The following is a 12,258-nucleotide window of genomic DNA, read 5'->3' on the forward strand; positions in this document are numbered from 1 at the left end:
TTAAATTTTAGTTTACAAATGTAAGTGTAAATGACTTCATACTATATGCCCAGACTTAAATATAGTAGTTGGGATGTCTCTGATCTAAAGGCAATGCAATTGTCTACCAGTATCAGTGCTGGAGCTCCATATGCATTGACATAGCTTTAACAGTGCTTACTGAAAGTAGTGCATTTTTTTTCTCTCCAGAAATCATTGTCTAGGGCAGAATTAGCTTCTCAAATATACTGCCTTTGGGGGAGATTTTTTTGCCTTGCTCACCTTTAAGCGCTGCTGAAATATTTCTTAATGCCTAAACAGCATCACTACCTGATATAACTTAGTTGGTAACTGGAAAGCTTTCTGCTGATTTATCCCAGCTGTTTTTCTCCAAGAAATAATTTTCCCACTTCCACCAAAATTCCTAGAAGTAGCTGTGGAGGCAGCTAGCTGAAACATTGATCACCAGTGTCTCCAGACTGTATTTTCAATATTCTAGGTAGAGTTGAACTCCAAAATCAACATTTATAAAGTGGACTGTGGTTGCTTGGTTCTGTTCAACTAATTGGCATTCTGGTCCCTCTAGAATTAAACAGAACAAGGGTTTTACTTACCTTGCTGTCCAAACTGAGTCCAGCCCAGTGCTAGCTTGAGTCAGGATTTTTTTAGTTTGAGTAGTGAATGATTCTCTAATCAGTCATGCTATGACAGTGAACTCTTTGATAGAGTGCCTGCAGCTGTCTGTGCTTTTGTGGTGCGGCAGGGCAAGTCCAAATAGGTGATTCATTGTTCCTGAACTTCTGCAGAACTTGAGAATCTATGAATTAGTACACTGATGCTCTACTTTTCTTTTTACAGTTTTGAAGAAATCTATAAGTTTCAGCGACAAATTCTTAGAGTGAAAGATCGTGATGAGTTTCCTATGATTCTAGTTGGTAATAAAGCAGATCTGGACCACCAAAGACAGGTAACTAATTTATTGCTAGTTACTGCATACTTTCTTATAGAAACATCACAGTTTTCCTCCCAAAAATAGTGGGAACAAAAAACAGATGAAAAAAGTCATATATTAGCTAATTGCAATGCAAAAAACAACACTCAGGGTCTTTGCTTGAAGAATCTTAGAAGTATGGTGGCATTCTACATAGAGCAGATCTTCAGTCTGACTCACTTGGATAATGTTAAGACCAAATCTATTCACATACAGAGGTTGAGAGCTATCTGTCATGACTCAAGCATGAATGTGTGTAATTTTTCCTTTCTGTTACTCACTATAGCGCGCTATGCCAAGCAGAGTGCATTCCAGCACTAGCTCTAATGATCCTGACAATTCCTTGCTTTTACTGCTCACTGCTGTTATGTATGAATGAGTAGCCATTTGTCTTTTTCCATTTAACCACTTACCTTCTGTACAGCTAACTTAACAGCTTTAGAAGTTGGAAGTACAGCAACGCAATGTCTTCCTTACTCATGTACCTTAACATTAAAATTTTGGAAGCAGTAGATTTTATTCTCACCTGTAGTTGAAAGATAGCTTGAAATATTTGATTTAGAATGATTTAAAGAAGGAGCTTACATGTGTTTTCCGTGTTTACTTTATTGATTTTCGTTAATCTAATTGGTGGTTCAAACTGGAATGGGAATAATCGTACTACAGCAGCAGGAGAGAAACAGGTGTCAAATTTGTGTTGTTCTTCAACGTGTTTCAGAATTCTAGTGTTTTTTCATGAGACAGCGAGATGACTCTTAAAGTTTTACTGGCAAACATGAAAGTAACCTAAAAGTAAACTAAATGCTACCAGAAATTCTGTAATTATTTTGAGATTAACAAAGAGAAGTCATCTTTATATGATAAGATATTCTCAGATTTATTTACCTGACTTGGTATCTGTCCACAATTGATTACATAAATACTGCTCTTGGCTAAAACAAAATCTTGTCTTATGTCAAGAACCAGTGGATGGAACATGAGAAAAATAGACTTGAAGCAAACAATGTTAATACTTTAGTGGTTTATTTAGTTTCTCCAATAGTACCTGAAGCCTTTAGTACAAAATAGTTGCTGTCAAATATGCTCCCGTGATTGTTGCATCCTCTTTAACCAGAACATGAGTAGGAAGGTCATTACAAAACTAAAACCTGTGCTGAAAGATAGTGTCTCGAAAGTTGTACTTAATGAGCCTTGTGGGTACCTTTCAACTTGGGATACTCTTGTCTAAGAGAACTTTTTGTAGAAGTCCCTCAGAGGCTCATCAGAAGTTACTTCACATGTTCCCACGTGCACAGAACTATCTGGCCTGTCCCCGAGACAAAAGTGGAATGTGTTCACACATCATACCCCCATCAAAATTCCCAGATTTAACCTTGCAAGTCCTGGAACGTGATGTACTTTAATGCACACATGTTGCCATGGAAACCATGTAGGTAAAACTGAGCTGTTATGCAGACTTTTAACAGCTGAAGGACAAATATATGAATGCTTTGAGAGGGAAGTAACATCTCTGTCAAACCCAATTCTCAGAGGATTCCTACAAATGTAAATGGTAATCCTATAGATCTATTTCTAGAAATACTTAGGGTCTTTGTTCTGACTCCTTCACCCTCCTAATGTTATTACACAGGCTGTAACTTACCTGTTTCTCTGCTCAAAGAAGAGATGCCCATCGTTTTTCTCCTGCTAGTTCCTCCATATTCAATTCCTATTTTCTTTTTCAGATTGTGATAGGCTGATAAAAGTGTAAGCTTAAAGCAGCTGCTTCCAAAATTAAGGAAAGTTGCTTAACATCTGAACACAAATAAAAGCATATGTCCCCAGAAGCTTTTTGTTGTTGTTTTGGCTTGTCTAATTGATTAACTACTGGCAAGCATAACTTCTGGTACTGCCGTGCACATAATTTATGTGCTAATTAGTGGATTTGTCACTTCCACAATAGGGCAGGGCTTAAACAGCCTTCGTTAAGCTGGACGTTTGCAGAAGTTAAGTTCTAAGTTTGCTGAAACAGGTGCTTTTTAACTCTTCCCTGCGCCTTCCCCCATCACATGGTGGGGGCTCAGTTGGTCTTAAGTCAGTCTAAAGGAATGGTTTTGGGATGCCGAGCTGACATAAGAGGTCCCCAGAAGGGAGAGGCCTCCCGTCCCTCTTGACTTCACGTTTGCACTCTTTCCTGTGCTGGCTCTAGCACTCATCTGAAGCACTTTGTAAGCTAAATCATCTCTCAAGACAGGGAGAAAAACAGGCAAGCTGGAATGGCTCTGATACATGTGCGAGTTAAATCAGCTCATGGAGAGATAGAGTGAGTGCCAGAGCTCGAAGCATGGGAAGGGGTGGGACTGTGGCTCTGAGCAGAGCAAGGGGGAGCTGGGGTGGGGGGAAGAAAGTGAGACCTCGCCTTTTGGCAGCAGTCAGCAGTTAGATGTTATCGGCTGGATGTTAAACAGCAGCCAGAGCCTCTGCTCCGTCACGTGAACTCTCACTGCAGGCGTCCATTCAGAGTTGGATCAGCTTGCTGACCTGGCTGAAAACGAGTCCTGCCACCACATCTTCCCAAGTATGGAAAACTTCAGCCTGCCAGGCAGGGTTGTCCCTCACTGGTTGCACAGGCAGCTGCGAGGGAGCTCTGGGGAAGAAGGCAGAGCTCTCCCTCACCCAGCCCGGAGCCCTGTGCTAGCGAGGTGTCTCGGGGCTGTGACTTGTGGGCAAACATGAGAGCAGTGCTAGTCCTCTGCGTTTTGTGTTCTCAGTCTGCTGGTGTGTCAGGCTTCTCTCCTACCATGTCAGCCAGACTCCTTTTTCATACGAGGCAGTCCTGCAAAAAGTCATCTTGCTCTTTTAAATTTGTTCAATTAGAAAGGTATGTTTTTCAGCTTCAGAATTTAGCACTTTTTGGAAATTCAGGAGACTGGATATAAGGTGTTAGTACAAAACTGCTTGTATTAGACATCCTCCTTTTTCCTAAAGGCAGGAGGCAAACCAGTGAACTAATAGTGAACATGTGCTCTGAGAATGTAAAACTAAGTTAAAGTCATTTAGCATATGTTTTGATCAGCGATTGATACTCAATAGAATTAACACACAGATCTTCCTGGATCCTGAAAGAGTTAAATGTATGAAAGTGGTTTGGGTGTCTCAAGGGTCTGACCACACCTTTATGCAAGTAACTGTAATTTGTAGTTGAACACAGTGTAGAGTGCTGTCATTATGATACCATAAATTTGGAAGTAAATAATGTGTAACTGATAATCCTGATGCAATGGCAAATGTTTCTAAATGTTTCTCAGGAAATACGGGAGCTGCCTGGTACTGCAGAAGTGCACAACCTGTAGTATGATTTTTATGAAATGTCAGTGGCATACTGAAAGTGCAGCCTAAAGTAGTGGTGGTTGTAATAACTACAGGTCAACTTGTGTGGTTTTGTAAGAAAAGAGATGAAATGGAAGTTTGAAATAGCAATTCACTACAGTAATACTTGTAGATAAATGGAATTAAGGAGACTTCATGTAATTGTCTCCCGTGTAGCATGGGAGGCAAAGTCCTGAATAGCCATGCATTAGGTTGGCAAAGAGAACTGATTCATTAGAGGAAGAGCAAGCGTTAACCTTTTGAATTTCCTTCTATGGTAAGAATACAGTTACCAATAATTCCAGATACCCCAATCAGTCATGGATTTGTGACTGACCACAAAGCCAAAGCTGAAGCACTCTCTCTCATTGCTTTTTCCATAACGTAAATGCCATGTGGCTCTGCAGGAGGATCTGGATAGGCTGGACCGATGGGCTGAGGTCAACTGTATGAAGTTCAACAAGGCCAAGTGCCGGGTCCTGCACCTGGGGCGCAACAACCCCAAGCAGAGCTACAGGCTGGGAGATGAGTGATTAGAAAGCTGCCTGGCAGAGAAGGACCTGGGAGTACTGGTTGATAGTCAGCTGAATATGAGCCAGCAGTGTGCTCAGGTGGCCAAGAAGGCCAACAGCATCCTGGCCTGTATAAGAAGCAGTGTGGCCAGCAGGTCTAGGGAGGTGATTGTGCCCCTGTACTCGGCTCTGGTGAGGCTGCACCTTGAGTACTGTGTTCAGGTTTGGGCCCCTCGCTACAGGAAGGACATGGACGTGCTCGAGCGAGTCCAGAGAAGGGCGACCAAGCTGGTGAGGGGTCTGAAGAACAAGGCTTACGAGGAGCGGCTGAGGGAGCTGGGCTTGTTCAGCCTGGAGAAGAGGAGGCTCAGGGGCGACCTTATCGCTCTCTACAGTTACCTTAAAGGAGGCTGTAGAGAGGTGGGGGTTGGTCTGTTCTCCCACGTGCCTGGTGACAGGACGAGGGGGAATGGGCTAAAGTTGCGACAGGGGAGTTTTAGGTTGGATGTTAGGAAGTACTTCTTTACCGAAAGGGTTATTAAGCATTGGAACGGGCTGCCCAGGGAGGTGGTGGAGTCACCATCCCTGGAGGTCTTTAAAAGACGTTTAGATGTAGAGCTTAGCGATATGGTTTAGTGGAGTACTTAGTGTTAGGTCGGAGGTTGGACTCGATGATCTTGAGGTCTCTTCCAACCTAGAAGTCTGTGTCTGTGGTAGTCTCTCTCTTAAATGGGTTGATTCTGTGCAACTCGGACAACGCTGGATATCTCTACAGTAAGGCAATTCAGTAGAGCACCTGATATTTTGGTAATAACTGCTACTAACAGGGGAGTAGGTTTGTCAGTGCACGATATGTATGATTTTTTGAAGGTAACTGCTAGCTTAAGTTAGATCAAGTCCGATCATTCCCCAGATGGCAGGGGTTCAAGGAAAATCCAAGTTGCAACAGGAAAGTGCTTGAATTTCATTAAATGATAGTTTTTTCCTTTTGCTTTACTACTGAACGAATACAGTGACCTAGTGCTAAGACTATCTACGTTGCTAGATACCTTTAAAACAAGGTTTTAAAAGAGAGGTGAGGTCCTTGTGGCTTCTATTTATGCCTAGGCAGCTGATGATCCTGGGCGGGCAGGCAGTCTTGTGGTTTGATCTTGCTCAGCATCAGCCTGGATGCCAGCAAAAGCGGTTAGTAGGGTGGTTGTGCTGTTTCACAAATGGCTTGGCCTGAGATGTCTTGTTATGGCCCCTTACGGTGATGTCTGCTCTCATGGATGGGTTGTACCTTCAGGTTTTCCCATGACTTGCTTGATTTTTTGAACTCTGTAGATAGTGAGCAATCAGCCATCTGATACAGGAGTTGAGTACAGCAAGTCAGCCTGTTTAAATGCATCTGTTCTTCATAACCATGGTTTGTGTGTGCCAGGGGGACCTTTGAAATCAGAACGTGGACAAAATACAGTGTATGAATAGCGGACCAGGCGTATGAAGGTAATGCTGCCTGGTATAAGCCAGAGGTGGCAGCACCTATAGGTGACAAAGCTGCTCTTCAGGAATGATGGGGCTCTCCCCAGGAGTGGGAACACGTTGCTGTGTAGGGAGCACTGCGGAATGACCACAAGGAGATAGAAATGAAGTGCTTCCTCGAGGTGGAGAGGAACCACCTGTCACCTTCTGACATGAGTACACCATAGCCTTTAGTCTGCGTAAGTATAGAGGCAAAATACGCACACAGTGTTTAACTGAAAATAAGTGTATAAAGCAGCAGAGCATTGTAGCATTTCTCTAGGTGCAGGAAAGTACAGAAAGTTCAGAAATGAATGTATTTCTGACAATTCTCAGATAAAATAGTGGAGAAGGAAGGCAATCTGAGATGTTCAGAGGATTCTTCTGCAGATATTCAAATGGAAACTTCTTCAGAAAGAAGCCTGTTACTTAGGGAGTTGGGGAATAAGTTTTTCCATGTTTGACTTGCTCATTTACATCCATTACAGTGGACATTACATTACATGTATGTAATGTACATACAATGGGACGTAATCCATTACATTAATTTGAGAAACTTTTACCAAATATTGAACAGTGTGAATGAACAATATCTGAAAACAAATGGTAAAATGCCCTAAAACAAGGGATAAGCATTGCAACTGATGCCCATTCATGTTCACCCTTCATTTTACCAAAACTAAGATTTTCAAAGCAGAACCAACACATACAGTCGATCAGAAACTCTGTGGTTCCATTTAGTTCTGTCAAAATAAGTGTTCTTTGAAGAAAAAATGTGTAATTTTTATTTTGCTGTAATTTTTATAATTTTATTTTTAATAAGCTTTCCTATCATCCTTACTGAAATTTGTCATGACACACACAGGTTGTTGTACATACCTAGGGAGAAGGGAGAATGTCATGATGTAAATTCATATTTTTGTTTTCTAGTATTTCCGTTTGTCCTTCCAACATTCCCCTCAGCTTTGAGAACAGAACTGGTCTGCTGTGGCTTCTAATTTACTGTTTGAGCACTGCAAATGTTTCCGTAGTGTGTCCAAAACCAAGATTTTTTGTTGCTTTTTTTTTTGTTGTTTTTAAACTGACTTTGTGGTCACTGGCATTGACCGCAAGCTACTTCAGGAAATACTGGTAAAATTAGACAAAATGATAGATTGAATTGAGCAATTACAGATAATCTAGCAAAAGCAGTAAGGGCTCTGATGTTATATCTATAATTTTTTTAATGCAGAATATTGTGAAAGTGTAGCTTAACTTTATTACAGTGTTAGCTCCCTACAAAACAAATGTAGCTGTATCTCTAACATGCTTTAGATACAATAATGAAGAAAATAATAATCAGGTACCTGTAAAGACTGCATAGAGTTTATCCTCGCTGTCATGCTGTCTTTCCCCGTTATTTATTTTTATTAGACTTTAATCTCTCACTTTCTGGGGCTGCAGTAACTATGCAGGGATGAAGGAAAATAAAGGGGGCTGGTTTGCAACTGCTACCATATTACTGATAGTTTAGCTTATTTTTGTCTGGTGAATGAGGCAGAGAGGCATAAAAGGTTCTGAAAGTCCTCATACACACTTTGTGGGATTATGCCATGTCACTAACCTGCCAGCTATAAACATTTCTTAAATGCAGCCTTCATAAGCTTTGGAACAAGGACATTTCAACATTTCGGGCTGGAGGGGAAGATGAAAGTGGGGTGATTGTAGCTACTGGAGCAGAAAACTTGAATATCATTCAGTTTTCAGACAATAATGGAGAAATGAAGGATCCCAGTCATTCTCACTTTGTGCCTGGCTATTAAAAATGCAGCTCCAGTAAGTTATCTTGGTTGTGTAGGTTTTTTTTTTGTTTTTTTTTTTCCTGGCTTCAGCAGATGGTGATAACACTGAAATAAATGTAGCTTCAGCGAGTGTTTGAGATCAGCGGATGCACCCTGAGTTACTCTAGCTGTAATGGCACAAGGTGCTGCGGGGGCTCCTTGGAGAGGGTTTAGTGGGAGCAGCTCTCAGTTCAGCAATAACTGTATAAATACAGTACAAGTGGGGGTGCTAGTGACAGAGGAGTCAAGTGTGTTGAGATGCTGTGCAAGAAGGCTCTCAGACCATGTGTATAGCTGTAGGAAAGTATTTTGTAAGTTAAAAAGTAAAACTTTACCTTAAAACTTCTACATCTTGCACTGTGCTGAATGCCTGCAATGATGTTTTTCTATTTCCATTTCTGTGTAGTTTCTTAATCTCAGTGTGCATCTGACTGCTTTTTCAAAAACAAACTAAAAATAAACCCTTAGGGTTTTTTGTTCTCATGATATCAGTCCTGTACGTGCTGGTTTAACATTTTTCTGTGAAAGCAGTGTAATCTTTGACATTTCTGCCACTAGCCGCTGTCTTGGCAAGATCTGTCGTACTTCCTTTTATCACTGAAAGCTGCCCTTTCCTCCCTGTGCTGGGGGTAAGCTTCCTGTTGAAGTCTTTTTCATGTTTTGCACTGCTCAAGGTGGCCTTCTGTCATCTGACCTCACTGCTTTTGGCTCATCCAAAAGCATGTAGCCATCTCCTTTGGTTTTGCCCTGTGACCAACTTATTCCTCCTTCCTGTATTGGAAGCTTCCTGCCTTTTGCTTCATCATTTTAAATTTTATTCCAGCTCTTCATGGTGCTCATTATTTCCTCTTAATCTCCCTTTTCTCATTTGCCACAAGGAGACAAGGGGTAAGACGATGTCTCATTAATATTTAAGAGGGGAGACTTCACAGTGTTTTTTACATCTCTTGCGATTTAGGCTACGTTTAAAATTGGCCGTCTTAACATTTTGCTATGTCATAAATATATTTCTTATGATTTTAATAAAGATTCAGAAGCTAAACATCACTTCTTGTTTTAAAAGAAGTAATCTTTATTTTTTCTCTAGATTTAACTGGGCCAGGAAGAGGGTAAACTTAGCAATAGAATTCAGAGTGCTCTTAGTAATCCATCAGATTTTGACTCAGGCACTTGCTTTGAGGAACTCCTGTCTGCTTAGGAAGAAAACTCTGGTCTTGTTATTGCAGACATGAGGTGAATGGCAGGCAGCTGCAGTGGAGGAAATCCATATGCTTAACAAACAACCAATTTGTATGTTGTAGCACGTGGGTTTGTTTTCCAGTTGTATTATGTAGACAGTGCAGGAACTAGTTTAGGGTCAAATAAGCATTATTGTTGGAGGGGAGTAGATCCTTAGGTTAATGGTATTTGCAGTGTCTTCTGATACAAATGTGCCTGCATGACATTTAGCTTAACAATTGATTTCACTTACAGGTGACACAAGAGGAAGGTCAGCAGCTAGCGCGACAACTTAAAGTAACGTACATGGAAGCCTCAGCAAAAATCCGATTGAATGTAGACCAAGCTTTTCATGAACTTGTCAGAGTTATAAGGTACGGTAACTGAAGTCCAAATAATTGATGTCCCTGTATTAATGGATAGCTCCAGCAAATATATTGAAATGCAGTGGGAGATCACTGAAAAAATCCTGCCTGCTGTTATCAGTGAACTTCAACCAATACTCTGTTCTAAAATTTTCCTGTGTATTGGCAAAAAGGCTCACATGAATGTTACATGTATTTGAAACAGAACTTCTTCACCTTACTATTTCAGATTTTATTGATTACCCAGTAAGCCAAACAGATAAAATAAATTTGAATATTGGCCTTCTGTAAAAAGAGGGGTTTCTTTTAAAAAAAAAAAAAAAAGGCAAAAAAGGCAAAATCAAAATACCATCACTCATTTTTTTAAGTAGTTTGAGCATCAAAAGTAAGTCCATCTTCTATAAAAGTGTAAAAACAGTAAATTCAAATACAGTATTTATTTTAGTGAAAATAAGTCTATGAATTTAACTTGAAATATCTGTTTCCAGGAAATTTCAAGAACAAGAGTGCCCTCCTTCACCAGAGCCAACACGGAAAGAGAAAGACAAGAAAGGCTGCCATTGTGTTATTTTCTGAGAATCCCAAGAACCAAGCTATCAACTGCCAGATTATTTTTTTTCTTTCCATCATTTTACATCACTTCTGGTATTGGTCTAGCCTTATATGTGCATGTCCTAAAAGTGGTCACCAGAATAGCCTTAGTCCAAGAAGCTGGCAGAATAGTTCTTGAAGAAGACTGTCATCTTGGGGCAGACTTCAAAGCAAAACACTAAGGCTGCTTCTTTAATACCACAGTTCCCTCCTCTCTCTTAAGAGCTTGCACCTTGTGGAGTTTTATTCGCAAAGGAGATGAAACAAAACCGTGTAGGACAAGGTGTTGAAGTCATGCATAAGTTGTCTCTTGTGAATTAATTTATTTTTTACTTCTGACGTTTCATTAGCTATTACAAAGACCTATACTGAAGCATAGAGAATACTTTTAAAAAGGGGTGGATTGGCTTTTTTGCCCTCAGCTAAATTAGACTTGAGTATTCAGCTAGCCTTAAGAAACCTACACTGAATTTCATTGTCAGCAAAAATTTTTATCTCTTGTTTATGCTGCAGTTTTATTTCAGTGGCCAAAACAGTCTACTGTATTTATTTTATGAATCCAGAACAGCTACAGGATGATTACTACTACAATTAGAATATGGCCAAATACCTGAGCTCATTCTGGATTGAGGCATTTCAGCTTAATATGAAATTTCACATCATTGTTTGGAAACAACAAAAAAAAAGTGTCTTCCTTTGTATTTCTGGGTAAGGGATTAAGGAAAACTAAAATTCTAGCTGTTTTTGTTTCATGTGATATAAAAATGAATTTGATCTTTCCATTGTCAGAGATGATTAAATGTTTTTGCTATATACTTTTATACATTATTTTCTTATCAAACTAGTTAACAAGTATTTTTATATGTTTGTAAGCAAATATGCTTTCACAGCATAACTTGTGTATATGTAAAGATGAGTATTTAATTCTCACAGTTCACTTTTAACTGACAAAATGTGGGATTTGCCAAACTGTGGTAAACTTCTCCTTACTCCTCTGGTTATACCCAAGAATGGCCAATTATGTGCCTGCCCAACACACCCGTAGAGTAAAATCTAGTGTTGTGTTTTAATCAATTGCAGTATCCCTTACTAAAGACTGACCATTATGTGAATTATTAAACTGTAAGACTTTTAACTGATTGTTTAGTTAAACTGTGGATGGTTGTTTAATTTTGAGTTCTGTGGATTGTGTTTAAACAATTCAAGAGTATGTTCCCTGATATTGAAATACTGAGTGGTATTGCACAGTTGTCACCTTACTGAATGTGTCCAACAGTTCTTTGAAACTTGATTATTAAGCAAACCCTTGTATAACTTCAGGTGCTAGAATTAAAGATGATCTAACTGTTATTGGGGGTAAGCATATTGCCTCTTTCTGACTCTTCTAAAACCTATGGTTTTTTTGGAGGGTGGGGGGAAGAAGAGGGTGATGGAACTTAGGAGGTAATGTGCATATCTGCATGACTTTCCTTCAAGCTTGAAAGTAAAGTCTACTTAAACATCAGCTTTTACCATCTATCATGATTTATTTTGATTTAAAATATGTAGTCAGTGGGCCACTCAACAATTCCTTTGTGCTTTCAGGCTGTGCCATGAATCTGTAAATGTCTGCTGAGAAACAGTATTTAAGCAAGTTCTAGTTATATTTACTGCAGCAAAGCTATTAGAAGAAACTAGAAGAAATACTAGTGCCGTGCATTGCAGAGGAATGCAAAGTTTTGGTTTTTTTTACATAATTTAGATTAGGTTCTGTAATTCTGAGTTTGAGAGAGTGAGTGGCTCCTCCTTCCCACCTTTAAATAAAGTTTATTGGTTGATGAAAGGCTACTTATGAATAATGCCTAAAAAATTCAAAATAGAAGTTATGGTGAAAGTGCATTTGGGAGATGGATTATATTTTTCAAGTCAAATGTAAGAAATTACAGCCTGTA

The 12,258-nt window shown here is 39.8% G+C and overlaps 1 protein-coding gene across 2 annotated transcripts in view; it reads left to right on the forward strand.

Moving 5' to 3' along the window:
- RRAS2 (RAS related 2) overlaps positions 1 to 11,677 on the forward strand; it is a 42,631-nt gene extending 30,954 nt beyond the window's left edge. For both annotated transcript variants that reach the window (XM_040559700.1, XM_040559701.1), the window contains exons 4-6: positions 838 to 946; positions 9,627 to 9,745; positions 10,225 to 11,677. In XM_040559700.1, coding sequence (XP_040415634.1) covers positions 838 to 946; positions 9,627 to 9,745; positions 10,225 to 10,312 — 316 coding nt within the window. In that variant the 3' untranslated portion in view covers positions 10,313 to 11,677. The remainder of the gene's footprint in view (positions 1 to 837; positions 947 to 9,626; positions 9,746 to 10,224) is intronic.
- Positions 11,678 to 12,258: the final 581 nt, after the last annotated feature.

The sequence above is a fragment of the Cygnus olor genome, chromosome 5, assembly GCF_009769625.2.
Source record: "Cygnus olor isolate bCygOlo1 chromosome 5, bCygOlo1.pri.v2, whole genome shotgun sequence".
Lineage (NCBI taxonomy): Eukaryota > Metazoa > Chordata > Aves > Anseriformes > Anatidae > Cygnus > Cygnus olor.